The sequence below is a fragment of the Macrosteles quadrilineatus genome, unplaced genomic scaffold, assembly GCF_028750875.1.
Source record: "Macrosteles quadrilineatus isolate MER2022 unplaced genomic scaffold, UCM_ALF_1.0 Scaffold_3__2_contigs__length_128488019, whole genome shotgun sequence".
NCBI lineage: Eukaryota > Metazoa > Arthropoda > Insecta > Hemiptera > Cicadellidae > Macrosteles > Macrosteles quadrilineatus.
Window position 1 is genome coordinate 97,354,641 of NW_026542596.1, and position 16,038 is coordinate 97,370,678.

General features: G+C 36.3%; 2 protein-coding genes across 3 annotated transcripts in view; both read right to left on the minus strand.

Annotated features, from left to right (window-relative positions):
- Positions 1-14,286, minus strand: part of LOC128988627 (GATOR complex protein WDR59-like) — a 58,719-nt gene extending 44,433 nt beyond the window's left edge. For both annotated transcript variants that reach the window (XM_054410090.1, XM_054410089.1), the window contains exons 1-6: positions 14,241-14,286; positions 7,082-7,227; positions 4,451-4,500; positions 3,757-3,892; positions 1,855-2,059; positions 329-462 (exon numbers count right to left, since the gene is read on the minus strand). In XM_054410090.1, the coding sequence (XP_054266065.1) occupies positions 329-462; positions 1,855-2,059; positions 3,757-3,892; positions 4,451-4,500; positions 7,082-7,135 (579 nt within the window). In that variant the 5' untranslated portion in view covers positions 7,136-7,227; positions 14,241-14,286. The remainder of the gene's footprint in view (positions 1-328; positions 463-1,854; positions 2,060-3,756; positions 3,893-4,450; positions 4,501-7,081; positions 7,228-14,240) is intronic.
- On the minus strand, positions 7,776-13,049 carry LOC128989393 (uncharacterized). Its single transcript, XM_054411282.1, has one exon. The coding sequence runs from the start codon at positions 13,047-13,049 to the stop codon at positions 7,776-7,778; it is 5,274 nt and encodes a 1,757-aa protein (XP_054267257.1).
- Positions 14,287-16,038: the final 1,752 nt, after the last annotated feature.

The window sequence follows — 16,038 nt, forward strand, 5'->3', positions numbered from 1 at the left end:
ATTGGTGCTCAATCCATAAAAAATGTGTGATTAATTAATTATATTTTATAGGTTTTATACAATAGGCCTAGTCTATCAATATTAACTGAAGTAGCAAATATAAAAAATTAGATTCTCTTAACATTAATCTCCTGTTTTTGAAGTTTTAAAATACTTAATCACTTTACTCAAGCAATGATCGAACAACTGGGTCCAGTTCTAACCATCAAATATCTAATGACTTTTTGCAGGATTGAACTAGTGACTTTTTTAATATCAAATGAGCACTAACCATTCAGGTACCCAGATAAAATGTCTACACGTCGTCATCACCACTGTTAGTCCTTACATTAGCTAGATGCGCAGTGATGTATTGTACTGGAGCCGTGCCCTTCCTCTGATCCCACAAACGTATGTCGCCATTGTGAGCCGTCGCAAGCAAGTAGCGAGACAAGCGATTCCACCGCACCTGGTTTGCCCCCGCTGTAGCAATAAACATGTTTGGAATAATTCATATGTCTTGTAAGAGTACAAGAAAATCTATAGCCTAATATAATTTAACAGAGTTGGATTATACAGGGAGCGGAAAAATGTTCTGACAGTTTTCTTTGCCACCCTGTCGAGGCAGTGAGTGGGGGAGGGTGGTGGGAATAGGGGCGTTTCAAAGCCAACGTGCGGACATTTTTAGTAGCCATCGAGCTGTGGACAACTGAGCACCATGCATTTGTAGTGGAAGTGTTTTTTTTTTTGTGGCAATTCCTGTGTAGCTGTTCAGCGGCAGTTCCGTAGACGTTTATACGTGGGTCCAAGGCAAAAAGTCACAACACGAAACACCATTTTGCTGTGGGTGGGTAAGTTCAGAGCTACTAGAACAGCATTGAAAAAAGTCAACAGGCCGTCCAAGGTCAGCCCGCACACCAATGAACATCGAGAGAGTGAGAGAAGCTGTGAAAGCTAGTCCTCAGCGGTCTGCACTTAAATAAGCTGCAGTTCTGCACATGCCTAACCACTCAGTAGAAGAGTATTACGATACGACCTGCACTTTCATTAATTCAAAATGGCAATAGTGCAACAGTTGAAGCCCAGTGGTTAAGCAAGGCACATCTAATTCTCAGAACAAGTGATTGATTTGCTTACATGGGACAAAATTGTCAGCATCATAGACGAATCATACTTTCAAACAAACCACACAGTCTTCCTCACTCTCTTGGCGTTCTCTGGCATCCGGGCTGACCTTGGATGGCCTGTTGATTTTAGTTTCAAAGCTGAACTAGTGGCTCTAAAGTTACCCACCCACAGCAAAATGGTGTTTCGGGTTGGGACTTTTCTTTTTAACCCACGTTGAAATGTATACTGAACAGCTACACACGAGTTGCCACTTTTAAAAGCACTTCCACTACAAATACATGGTGCTCAGCCGTCCACAGCTCCATGGTTACTAAAAATATCCGCACGTTGCCTTTGTAACACCCTTATTCCCACCACCCTCTGCCACTCACTGGCTCGACAGGGCGGCAATGAAAACCGTCAGATCATTTTGCCGCTTTTGTATGTGTGTGTTTGTTCCTAGCACTGGCCCATCTTGACTTCTATGTTTCAACGCCAGAACCATTTACAGTTGTGAGCAGCCAGAGGAATGAGGATCTGGTGCATGAGTGCCAACGTGATTGATACTGTTGGTCCATACAGATATCTAATTGTAGAAAGGACATAGACTAAGACTGATCCCACCTCTGCCAAACCCTAAATAAGAGCCTGAAGCCACTGCCTCATACAAGGACTACATACCCAGTACAATATCATAAATGTAAAAATGTTATATAGTGTTAAGGGATATAGAGAAGAGCATAACAGCAAGTGTTTGAGAGCACTTACCAACAGAGGAGAGTGAGACAGCAGGACGCCGAGGGTCACGCAGGTCCCACACGTGAGTGTAGGTGTCTATAGAGCAGCTGGCCAGTAGCTCCGGGCTGGACCTGTGCCAGTCTAGGTCTGTTACTACTCTGGTGTGATTGTTGAGGGTGTGCAGCTGGGTCAGATCAGTGCCTCCCAGCTTGTACACCTCCACCCTCTGGTTGCTCTGCAACAACAGGATGGATTTAAACACACATTACTTTATTAAAATTCTGAACATACTGCAGTCGAGTTGACATTATCGACGTCTCCCGTGCAAAATTACTTATACCTCCAGCCCCCCAAGGTCATGTGCAAAATTATCGTAGTATTCCGTAATTGCGGCTAATTCTGAACATCTACCGCGATCGTGTGGACATCATTATTGTCTTTGCAGTCGTTTAGACATCATAATTGTCTACTCTGATCGGGAGAAAATTTTGATAATTTTCCACATCATTGTCTACAGCGGTCACGGCAAAATAATGAATATCCGCTGCGGAATGAAACATCATCATAGTCTTCCGCGATCGAGGAAAAATTTGGAGTGCCTCTTGCAACCGTGCAGACATCATCGTTGTCTTGCACGATCGCGGAAAAGCAGTAATTTTTTATTCGTACGATAGTAGCAAAAGTGTCTGGTATTGGTATCGGAATAGACTTTTGACGATTCTCAACACTGATACCAATGTCAAAGTATCAAGAAACAACACATCCCTAAAATAAAAAAGATTTTGGGGCGGCCCGGCCCCCTTCCCTGGATGGATACACCACTGCATATGACATAACAGACTGAAACCATCAGTGGTAAACATTGAACAGGTCTCACCTTGCTCAAACGACCACAGAAATCTGAAATATGTGATTGCCATGTCAGCTGAGAATCTATAGCAGAACCAAAAATCTGACTTCAGAAAGTTCTTAAATTAAAGATTGTGGTAGTTTTAAATACAGGTAGTATGGTTAAATGTGGTCGTTTTGACAATTTTGCTGAAAATATCCTTAAATTTCAAGAATTAACGGGTATCGGTACCGACATTGAGTGCAAGAGAAGTCAACTAAAAATATTGAATTTTATTGCAAAAATTAAAACTCTACTTCCCACCAACCAACATCAGATAGATGACAACTCACTAGACCAACCACAGCACAAGACTTTGCAGCCGACTCCCTATACAGCATCATGTGTGTGTGAAGCGAAGTGCAGGCTGTTACGCCCAGTCCAAGTGCTAGTCCCTCCCCCTCATTCCTTCGTGGAAGCAGTGATGCTAGACAGTGATGTGTCAGTGTAATCAATATTGCGAGTTGAGTGGGCTCTGGAGGTTCTGATGACTGAATGAGGAAACTGTAGAGTTGGCAAACAATTTTATTCACTAGCAAACGCATTTGATGATAGCACTCCTTGAGGCTTAAATTTTGGCGGATTGAAATCTATATAAATAAAAATGAATCCCTTTTTTTGATGGTGTTCCATAACTTGAGAAAGAGTGCACCGAATTGGATGATTCTTATTTTGTTGAGTTTCTTAGTTCCAGGTAAGGAAATGTCTAATCCATCCACCCGTTATTTAGTAATTTGATTTTAAAAATTCAACAAAATTTCCTTTACATTAGCATTGGAGGAAAATATTTTCATTAAACTATGGGATACAATAACAGGTGAGTAAGTGTAGGGTAAGAACTTCAACCAGGACAAATTGAGTGATGCGAACGAGCTCATCTTGAAACATTAACGAGCATTTGACATAAAACCACATTAGCACAGGACGACGTCTGTCGGGCCAGCCAGTGATTGATAGATTTTTTTCCCAGTTGTTACCCGAAGGCCATGAATATATTAAGAGAGTAAGTTATGTTTAAACTAAGATGTTATAGGCCTACTTACAGATATCGCGCAAAGCTCCTTCTCCTGGTGATTAGGGTTCCATTCTGCAGTTCCAACTTCATATTTGCTTTGTCTCGGGAATTTACGCAACACATCTGAAGAGTCATCCAGTTTTTTTAGTCCTAAAAATCTTCTCCTAAAAAACGTAAAAGAAATAATAAATTAAAATTAGTACACAACAACAGTGAAACCTCAACAATGAAACTTCCGTTGATGATAAAATATAGCTTGGATGTTATAGCTTAATGGTCGACTTCTTATCAAAGTCTGTCTTAATGATTAAATGTAAGGCATAATAAAGGGTCTTTTAAAACTGCCATGATTTACCAAGATTGCTATTATTAACGGTACTATCAAGATTCTTGACATCTCTGTTTTATTGTATAACGGAAAACTTTGAACTTATCTACCAATTTAAATTCCAATTGAAGTTTAAACGCACAAAAAATCTATCTTATACTTGTTAAATATCTTTTGTGTTTCTTAATCTTTTGTGGATAAGGAAATAAGTCCATATTTTAAAACAATCGTTTAATTTTAAAATATCAACCAAAAATAATTTACGGCAGATAATCTTCAAACCATAAAGACAACTTTATAAAACAAAATAATGCATAGGTAATTGAGATCTTAAATGAGTGAGGTAAAGTTAACACTACAAGTTAACTTATTAACACCAAGTTTCACATCTTACCCAGCCAGAAGAACAAATGAGCCTGTAGAATCCACTGCCATCGCACTCGCCTAAAAAATCATATTACAGTTTGATTAGTAACCATTAGTTAAGTAAATTCTTGAAAAACAATTTTAAGATTTAATATATGTAGGCTACAGGAATGAATATGGGTAAGTTATTAAATATCTAGAAGATTGTCTACTCTATCTAAACCAACGTAATAGCAGAAAATTTGCCTAATAAATGGCTGTGAAAATGTTTCAGCATAAAGGGGTCAGGATTCAAACTAAAAAAATATATTAGGCCAAGGCTAATTAGAATTGATATCTTATATGTTGTAAAATAGTAACTTATTAATAATCTGAAAACTAAGTTAGAAATATGTTTTCAGCAGAGGCTTAGTCCAGATAAAACTTTTCTAAAATGGAAAAATAAAAATTTATACAATAATTGGTAAATATGCATTTTAGGGTTTGCACGCGATTTTTGAAATTATTTTTTTCATTCTACTCGAAATTTAACGCTGATTCCGAAAATGACGTTCTTTTTCCGCGGAAAACGACCATAACGCGGAAAAACGACCAAAATATTTTTTTTACCAAAACACGCCATGTGGGTACTCAAATTAACCGTAATATTAAGCAGATCATGACTATGCAAGAATTTTTTTGGATCCGAGGTCAAATAAGCGAGATTTTCACGTAAATATGCGATGCTATTTTAGATTTTTACTCCAACTTTTGTCGTGTTAAAATACCAGCTGATCAGGATCAGCTGGTCATTATTTTATTATAATTGTTTATGTTTTAATTTAACAGGTAAAAGGGATTATACTAAGCATAACCTAACTTAACCTAACCTACCCTAACATAACCTAACCAACCTAACCTAACTAACCAACCTAACCTATTTTCCCAATTTCAAGCATATCTCCCATAATTCTCCCGACTAAATACCCATTATTTTTTACACATTAAATTACAATGATAAACCAAGTTAGATGTCTCCCCCACCCAAAACCCCGAATTCCCACCTGTCCCCTAGTGAGTTGGAGTTATTGCTGGTAGTATCACGTTTTCGTGAAAATCTTGGTTATTTAAACGGATCCAAAAGATTCTTGCATAGTCGTGATCTGCTTAATATTCCGGTTAATTTGAGTACCCACATGACGTGTTTTGGTAAAAAAAAATATTTTGGTCGTTTTGGTCGTTTTTCTGCGTTATGGTCATTTTCCACGGAAAAAGAACGTCATTTTCGGAATCAGCGTTAACCCTCCGAGTGTCATGCGTCGCTGCAGCGACGCGTTACACACTTTGTGTAATGTCATGCGTCGCTGCAGCGATCACGAACACTGTTTACAGCGAAGGCTCTATGACTGACAAAATCGGATTGAACTGGATCGAGTTAGGTATCGTTCTTTTCATTATATTCTAAGCTTTCTCCAGAGGTCTGTCTCTAAGCGCTTTATGTTCTCCAAGCCGATCGTAATTGTAGCAGACAGCTGACGTGCGTATTTGTAAACAGGTTAGTTAACCTCGGACCGATGACTGATGTGTTTTATTATGTTTATCATTGTTTTAGTGTTAAATATCAAAAGTAGTGATATACGTGGTGCATTATAAGAAGATTTAAGTGATTTTGAATGGCTGGTTGATGATCCAGAAGAAGTATGTAGTGATATTGATGTAAATTATCAGCCAGATTCCTAGCTCTGGTTAGTATGCATTCTTAGCTAAACGCTATGTACTGAAATCTGTTTTTTGCCCATAACTTATATTTGCAAATCTACTTCCTTATATTATTATATATTTGTAATCCTCATAAAATTTAGAACAAAGTGGCTATATTCACATATTTATAGGCCTATAATTTATACAATTTCATTGAGCGCGAACTTTTTTTTTTTTTTTTTTTTTTTTTCCAAAATAATTTTTATTTTTACCTAAAAAATTTCAACAAATATTCCTTAGGTTTTATGTATGATATTGAAGCCCATGATTTTCCAAACAAAATGGTATATAGAACAGTAGAATTAACATTGTTTTAAGCTTTTCAGATCCGTTTTAATAAAACCTTGCAAATGCGCCAAAAATAGGCGGACATTAAGGCCTAAACTATGGACACTCGGAGGGTTAAATTTCAAGTAGAATGAAAAAAAAAATTTCAAAAATCGCGTGCAAACCCTAAAATGCATATTAACCCAATAATTTAATTTACCTATTTTGCCTGAAGGTCTTGTAGTTAAATGCCGCAATGAGCGATGAAATGCGCGCAGAGTAACTACTACCTGGTAGTTTAACTACAAGACCTTTTTTAGGCAAAATAGGTAAATTAAATTATTGTATAATACAGGTCTTGTCACTGGGTTCAAACAACATTGAACAATAAAAATTTAAATTACTGCAGTCAACTTTTTGCTTTTGGGTTGAACTTATTCGATTTCCAGTAATGTAACTTAACTTCATTTCTTAAGTAACGTCCTAGAACTTAGACGTATTTATTGGATTTCAAATATTCTATTTAATCAATTTACTTAAGCTATATAGCTTAAGTAAATTGATTAAATAGAATATTGGAAGTCCAAGTGTGCAAAATTTAAGTTAATTAGGCTACAGAAGAAATAATTCACCCAACAAGAAAATAGCCTACCTGTAAGTCGCGATGCTCAGCAATAATGAACTCACTGCTCCAGCGAGTTGCCATGATGACTAAGGTGGCTCGGTGGTGGCTTAGAAGGTTTTGGAGAGTAAGCCTAATTTATTGTCTCAACAAGAAAAGAAAACTGCATATCTAGTCTGAAACAAATACAAAACTTTTAGGTTAGAGTTAAGGTAACTTAACTATAAGTTTAGTTACATTGAAAACAGTTAGGGTAAGTTAAGCCTATAAGTTAGGTACCTACCTATTTACATTTGTGAAATAAAGTAAGGCCAAACAGTAGTTATTTACCTTTGTTAAAACTTCTAGGCTTTAGGTTATAAAACCAAACAAATGCTCAATTTCACATAATACCAAAACAATAGTAAGTTTAAGCGTCACACCCAGTGTTAAAAGTCAAAAATGGAAAGAGAAATAGACTAGATACTGGGCAGAAAATAATTTAATTATTCACAAAAGAAAAGTTACTCAATCATAGTAAAATGCTACCAAACTATAATTTCTGTAATCACAACATAACAATTCATTCAAAAATCATATGTCTCAAAATTATTAAAGTTCATTTTCATAGCAGCTGGAAAAAGAGAAAATATAATGTAAAACCATAGATTATTTAAATGAAATGTTTGAATACTATATCCAACATTCTCCCACCTTTTGACTTGCAAAGTCAAAATATTAATTATTAATTCAGGTATCTTTGTGGGGGTATAATTTTTCTTCCTCTTTGTGTGTAAACTGGTTGATCATGTTCACTATCAACACCTTCAGCTACTTGTTCATCTTCCACTTCGAATGTTTCATTACCATCTTGATTGTCTTTCTGCTGGACCAATTCAAGTGGAAACACATGTTGTATAGGTCTCAGCACTGTTCCTTTTGATGTTTTCATTTCCACAAGACGTATGTTGCCATCTTTTCCAGGAAGTATCTTCTCAATCTTCGCCAAAGGCCAGTCCATCCGTTTGGTATTGTCGCTTCCAAGTAAAACAATTTCTCCAACTTGCACTTGACGAGATTTCTTCTTCTTCGAATGTAACACCAATTGACTTAAATATTCGCTTCTAAATCTTTGTTCAAGATCTTCTTTTAATTTTAATTTAAAGTTCCAACGTCGAGACAAATTTGTGTAGTTGATCTGGTCCAAATCAATAACTCCATACTCCTTCGTACCATTCAAAAACATAGCTGGCGTCAAAACTTCCATATCATGGCTGTCTTCTGAAATGTAAGTCAAGGGTCTACTATTTATGACAGATTCACAACTGCACAAAACGGTCAAAAATTCTTCATAAGTCAAACTAGCTCTTCCTAAGACTCTGCGAAGAAGCTGTTTCAATAGTCTTATGAGTCTTTCCCACCAGCCTCCCCACCATGGTGAGGCAGGTGGGTTGAATTTCCATTTTATACGTTTGATTGTGCTGTACTCAACAATCTTATTCCAATCGATTTGCTTCAACGCACTGTAAGCCCCTCGGAAGTTAGTGCCGTTGTCTGCAAACAAGACTGTTGGTCGACCCCGTCTGGAAATGAATCTTCTCAAACTTTGCAAGAATGACTCAGTCGATAATGAAGTAACTAACTCCAAATGCACGGCACGGTATACTGCACATGTATATAATGTAATCCAAGCTTTTTGTCCATCTCGAAGGAAAACAGGTCCAGCTAAGTCAACTCCACAGACTTCAAAAACAGAAGCATCTCGAACCCGTTGCGAAGGAAGTGGTACTGGATCAGTATCCAAACTTTTAACACAATATCGCTTGCATTTGACACATTTGTCAATAACTGATTTTACAGTTCTTCTTCCACTAATAATCCAAACATCTTCTCTTAGAATAGATAACAATCCTTGGACTCCAACATGTGAATTTTCTTCATGTTTGTATTGTATGAATCTGTGAACAACAGGATGGTTACTCGGCAATACGATTGGAAGATTAAAATTTCTACTATCAGGTCTCTCTGTGATTTTTGTTTTTAACCTTAATAAGCCATCACTGTCTTCAAACGGACACAATGAGCTCAATTTTTCATCCTTGATACTATGGAAAGCGTCTTTCTGAATAAGTTTAAACACTTTATTTTGAGCCTTAATCAATTCATCAACCGACAATTCTCCTGATATCTTTTGTTTAGACATATTTGTGTTAGAACAAAATCTCAAAATCCAGCCTACCAATCTGACGATTTTATCAAATCTGGAGAAATATCTGTAATACCAACAATCTGGTTCAGGTTTTGAATTCATCATAATCTTTGTAGTTGATTTGATCTTCCTAAGTTCAGAATTTACTTCTTTCTCATCACAATCATCACTGAAGTTTTGGTTAGGCCACAAGTTTGATGAGTTTCTTAGCCATTGTGGTCCCTCCCACCATTTCGACTCTACTAGCTGCTTAGGAGAACATCCACGTGACGGCAAATCAGCTGGATTCATATGACCTGGAACATGATTCCAAGATTCAATGTTACTAAGGGATCTTATTTCCTTTACTCGGTTCCAAACAAACACTCCCCAGTAATCTTCTCGACGAATCCATGACAAAACGGTGGTTGAGTCGGTCCAATAAAATGTTTTGACATTTTCAAACCCCATACTCTTTAAGACGTTGTCAGTTAGACGAGCGCCAATGGTAGCCGCCAGTAACTCCAGCCGAGGAATGGTCATCTTCTTGACAGGTGTAACTCTACTCTTCGCTTGAACTAATTGAACTGTGACAAGTCCATTAGATTCACCCCTCAGGAAAACCGCGGCCGCATAAGCGTCCTGGCTTGCATCACAAAAACAGTGAACTGTCCAAGAAATATTCCCTCCGATTTCATTTCCAAAATATCTTGGAATTTTCAAGTTTGAAAAAATCTCAAGTTGCTTTGCCCAATCTAAAAACAAAAGTTTTATCTCTTCTGAAACCTTGTCATCCCATCCAATTTTACTTTCCCAAGTTTTCTGCAGCAATATCTTAGGCATGAGTGTAGCAGGACAAGTTATACCTATGGGGTCAAACAACTTGTGAGCAAAAGACAAAATAGATCTCTTTGTGACTATTTCAGTTTCTTTAAACGCAAAGTTTTCAAAATTCAACTCAATCATGTCGGTATTTTTGTTCCAATTTAAACCTAAGATAGGTGTCAAGGTAGAATCATTTTTGAAACTCTGAATTTCTGTGTACTCCCAACTCCGAAGACAGAATCTAGCATCTTTCATTACAGAAGTCGCTTGATCTACAAATTGATTCAAATCTGAAAAGTCATCGAAACTTGCCATACAGTTATCTACATAGAAACTTCTCAACAGTGTCTCTACTACTTTTCTTGAGTAGTTTAACGATCCAGAATCTATCAAGTCTAATGTTTTTTCTAAATGAAGTTTTATTACTGCACTTAGCATAAATGGGCTACAGGTAACTCCAAAGACCACTCTAGCGTGTCTGTAAACAACCAATTGACCATCTTCATTAATCCACAAAAAACGAAGAAAATCTCTATCATCCGTATGTACACCAATCTGAAGAAAAGCCTTCTCGATGTCAGCAACAACTCCATATCTGTGTAGTCTAAAACGATTTAATATGGACGGAATCAATTCAATTAGATTGTCCCCTTTTTCTAGACAATCGTTCAACGAGGGCTGATTCTTTTCTTTAGCGGATGCATCAAATACAGGTCTCAATTTCGTGGTAAGACTGTTTTCTTTTATCACATGTCGATGCGGTAGGTAGTGACCAATTTCCAAATCAGCATCGTTAACCTTCTCTATGATACCTAATTCCTCCCAGTCAGACAACACCTGTTGATATGAACTAAGATATCCACTAGAATTAAGTTTATTTGTAAGATTACTGAGTCTCTTCTGTGCTACTTTTAAATTAGTGGGTAACGGCGGGTGATCTTCAACCCATGGCAATTTGACCTGATATCTGCCATCATTTTCCACTGAAACAGATTCTACAAAATGTTCCATTGTTCTACTTTTAACTGAAGATTCACTCTTGACCTCCGCTGGATCCTTGATTCCTAAAACATCCAAACTCCACAAATCTGAAATGGTTTTATTATCAATAGGGGACAGTAAAGAAGTTACTGCCATAGAACTGGACCTGTCATTCCCTTCAACAGTGGTTCTTCCCATTAAAGTCCAGCCCAACAAAGTATGCATCGCAACTAGCCCATTGGAAAGCAGATATCGTTTCTCAGTGTAAAGTTTCCCAGCAACGTCTGCACCTATCAGAACTTCAATGGGCCCGTCTCCATCTGTTACATTAATTCCCAGTGTTCCAAGCTCAATGGACCAAGGACCAGGCTTAACTGTTGTAACATCGTTACAAATTATATCTTGATCAAGAACGTCAAAATTGCAGGCATAGCTGTTATTTAAGTCACTTAGTCTAACCTTATAACACGCATGTTCAATTGTTTCAGTACTAGTGCCACCAAATAAAGCATGAGCTAGCTTCTCCCTTCTGACTATGTCGTAGCCAAATTCCTTTGCTGTATTTTTCAAAATATAAGATCGCTGTGATCCCGTATCTATTAAAGCACGTGCTGTTCGCTCTCGATTTTGGTTTCTAATTTTTACTAAAAAGGTTTGTAAAAACACTTCTGTGTGAACATTGTTTGCTAGAGAACTTTCTTTGCCTGGTTGTTCACTCAATGAACTTCCTTCTGCAGCAGATGCCCTACACATAACAGCAGTGTGCCTCTTTCCACAGATGGGACATTTTACTCTAACTTTACATTGAGCACTCCTATGACCATACTTCAAGCAAGTAAAACAACAACCATTTTTTCCAACGATTTTCACCTTCTCATCTACTGTCAATTTACTGTCTTTACAGTTTTCAGCTAAGTGGTTAGAACCACAAAACATACATTTAATGTCTTTAGTATTTAACTTATCAGACTTCGTTGGGTTAACTAAACCAGCAGCTGTCGGCATCATTTCAGTATGACTGGCGTAACTAAGCTTAGGTCGAAATACAGTAGATTTACTTACTTTAGGCTGTTGGCTAGGTCGCTTACTATTTTCAAAACCAGATGCGGCTAGAGTAATCCTTTCCTCGTTAGCAACCTCCTTTTGCAGAAACTTCATCAAGCCATCAAGTCTATCCTTAAGTTCAGCATCAACTTCATAGCCGGAGTGACGCTGCCAAGCTCTCAACAATTCCTCAGGCAAACAAGACTCTATAAGAGGATATAACATAGCAGAACATTTGTCAGTTGTTACTCCTAATGTCTCCAATGCTCTTAGTTGGGTTTCCAGTTTATCGTAAATGCAAGAAACTTCTACCTTACTGTTTAAATTACTCAGAACTAACTTCAAAAGCTCTCTAACATACACTTCTATGAGAAGGTCATCTCTACCAAAACGACTTTTAAGACTTTGCAAAGCTTTTGAATAGTTCTCAGCGGTAGCAGGATAACTTTCGACCAGCTGACGAGCCCTAGAATTAGCTAAAGTAGCCTGCACAAGATAATGATATTTATCAATATCATCAATATTCTCGTCATCATCTATTCTTTTGAATTGTGCCCAAAAAGGTAGCCAATCCTTCAAATCCCCGCTAAACTTTGTGAATTCAATAGTAGGTAGCCTCAGCTTAGTCCTAACAGCAGCAGATTTACTCATTACAGACCCATTGGACTCAGGTGAAGTATCCCTAGATCTAATCAATCTACTCTGTACAGCTAAACTAATTCGATTAAACTTCTCTACATATTCATCTGCTAGCTTAATTTCTTCATCTAACTCTTCTTCATCTGCTTCAGAATCAAGCAAGAAATCTAAAATTTCCCTGTCCAAAGTTTTTAGTTCTTCTATCTTACCTTCCAGAGAGCTCAATTTACCCTGTACATTGTGTAGGTCTTGCTCATCTTTGCATAGCTCCTCATTTATTCCATTATAAATTCTGGTAAATGCTGTTCTGAAGGTTTTTCTTAGTTTCCTATTTCTTTCCATTATCTCAATAGTGACTATCTAGTTAAGAACTCATACAGTCCTGTCACGGTCGCCAAATGTTAAAAGTCAAAAATGGAAAGAGAAATAGACTAGATACTGGGCAGAAAATAATTTAATTATTCACAAAAGAAAAGTTACTCAATCATAGTAAAATGCTACCAAACTATAATTTCTGTAATCACAACATAACAATTCATTCAAAAATCATATGTCTCAAAATTATTAAAGTTCATTTTCATAGCAGCTGGAAAAAGAGAAAATATAATGTAAAACCATAGATTATTTAAATGAAATGTTTGAATACTATATCCAACACCCAGGCAACACAAAGGAAACCCTTCCGGTAACCAGACGTGGATTAACTTAGACGTCCGGCAGTGACGTCACCGGGTTGTGGGGGCCCAGAACGCCATTAAGTTACCACAACGATATGATGTACAGCCATCGGTGTTTGTGGTGTAGTGGATAGAGTGCTCGGCTGATAAGCAAGAGGTCCATGGTTCGAATCCCATTGGTATCTTAATCTTTTGCGGTGTAAAAGATTTTTGCTTTGAATGCCATTTCTTCTTAACTGTAGGCCTACATCTTTTATTAGAATTTTTGACATTTACAAATTTATTTTAAGAGTAGAATTTAACGTTCATTCAATTTTTTCATCATCAGCAAGTTTGGTTGGTTAGGTTAGGTTATAACGGTAACTGCCAGACGCCTAATCCACCTCCGGTTACCGGACGCGTAACCTCTGTGTAGGCCTATTCCTAAAACTGATGAATTAGCCTTAGGCTGATGATATCATGGCTTCTAACAAAATTTTTAGTTTTAATAAACCATACAAAAATGCGACAGTAAACGGAAATCTGTACATAGGCCTACTGTAAATATTAGTTTTATTTTTTATTTTAAATATTCTTGACCAGTCTATCCAGCTTTGCTTGTTCAAGCAAAGGAGAAGATAATAAGGAAGTGATAAGGTAATAGGCTATCATAAAATGATAGACCGAGCTATAGAAAAATAGGCAACAGGCCTAGTTTCCCCAATTATATTTCTCAACAAGAAGATACAAGGCTCACTAGCTGTTTGTTTATAAACTTCACATTAATGCATGCACATGTCAACAACCTAGCCTACTAATTCTCTTATCACCCTAATTTTCTAAGACGTTAATTAATTCAAAGTTAACATAAACAAACCTTGGTGGATCCAGAGCCAGAGCCTCATCAGTCCTCAGCAAAGCAGTAGCAGCACTATAAAAATAAATATAAAAGTAAAGAGTCAGAAGCAGAGCAGACAGCAGTGACCAGCTGACAGCAATGACAGCATTCAGCACAGCACGCAGCAGACAACGAGATAACGAGAACGAGACAAGGGAATTGGGTGGGAATGATTGGGAATGGGGGGTCTCAGAATCTCAGATAAGAGACAGAGACAGAGACTCACTCTCTAGTACAGGAAAAATACTAAAAAAAAATGAAAAAATTAGTTCAGGGATAAAAATTTGGTTTTAACTTCGTTTTACCAATAGAAGTCAAGATCCGATGAGTCCCTAACAGTCCCGATGGGGGAACATGGTTTTTAGGGGGTGGGGAGGAGGAATTTTGATATAATTCATTATTCACGATTTGAAGTCATTTAGGAAGTCGTTTTTAAGGTTTGTATACACGGTGAATCGATAGGAACCTTATTTAGGTCGATAGAACCACCTCCATAAGAGATTTAGCATATTGGTACTGGTACATGTTTAGTTGTTATTTTTTCTAGGAGGGGTAGGTGGAATTTTAAATAATTTATGATTTTTGACTTATGACTTGTTGGGTGTCATTTTCAATGGATTTCTACATGCCTAATGAACCACTATTTTGTCGATATTACTACATTATTAACATATTTGGAGTGCTATCTGACTGAAATAAAATAAATGTTTGTGCCCAAAATTAATTATTTAATATTTAAACATAAAAAATAAAACAATTAACTTAACATCAAGTATTAATTGAATGAGTTTATATTTACAATAAATTTAATTTTTCCTATTATAGTAAAATACCCCCGCCGCAGCAAACCTGCAGACCAAGCAAATTTTAATTTACCAAACAGGGTTACTATTTATTTTCTATTTAAATTTTAATGAGTCATTAGGTTTGCTGCTACAGGGGAGGTAATAGGGGTTGTTTTTATTGAAATGTTGATATCTTAGTATAAAATAAACAAAATTTCCAAGTTTGATTTAAATATATCCACAAATAAGCGAACTACAAAAGTTTATTTATTTTCCATTAGTATAACATGGGAATTTTAAATTTAAATTTTTTTAATTATCTCCTTAACCATAAAGGATTAGAATCCTTAAGGAAAAGAATTCGGTGAAAAATTACTTTAATTTTTACGGAAAGTAAATAAAAGAAACGTAAATAAAAAGAAACTTATTTAATAAAAAAAAATTAAAATAATTTTTTTACAATGTAATGATGGAATGAAAATGTTTACAGTGTATGGTTTGTATATTTTTAAAACTATTCAGCATGTTTATAAAGATAAAAACACTGAAGTATCCAATAAATACAACACAAGGTGGAAAAATCTTACTGTAAAAAGTCATCATCGGCTGAAACTTTCAAAAATGAACTCTTCATATTTTGACAATTTATTCATAAGAAGTTTGCCTGCCTTACTAAAAAAAGATCAAAACAAACCCAATTTTTTAAAGCAATTAAAATCATTCTTAATTAATCTGGCTTCTTATAGTATAGATGAGTTTCTAAATCAAAAATGAATAAGCTATACATTCTAAAATAATTGTAAAATTGTATGGTTAAGTATTATAGATTAAGTTGTATAACCAATTTTGTATGCGTTGACACTATTGGTATGTTAAATGTATAAAGTGAATAAAGATATTTTGATTTGATTTGATTTGAACCGTTAGGCGTACAACCAGGTATATACTAAACTATTTAATCTTTTAAGCTCTAGAAAGTGGTTTGGTAAGAA

Coding starts and splice junctions, on each gene's coding strand:
- LOC128989393 (XM_054411282.1), bottom strand. CDS start 13,049: ATGGAAAGAAATAGGAAACTAAGAAAAACCTTCAGAACAGCATTTACC.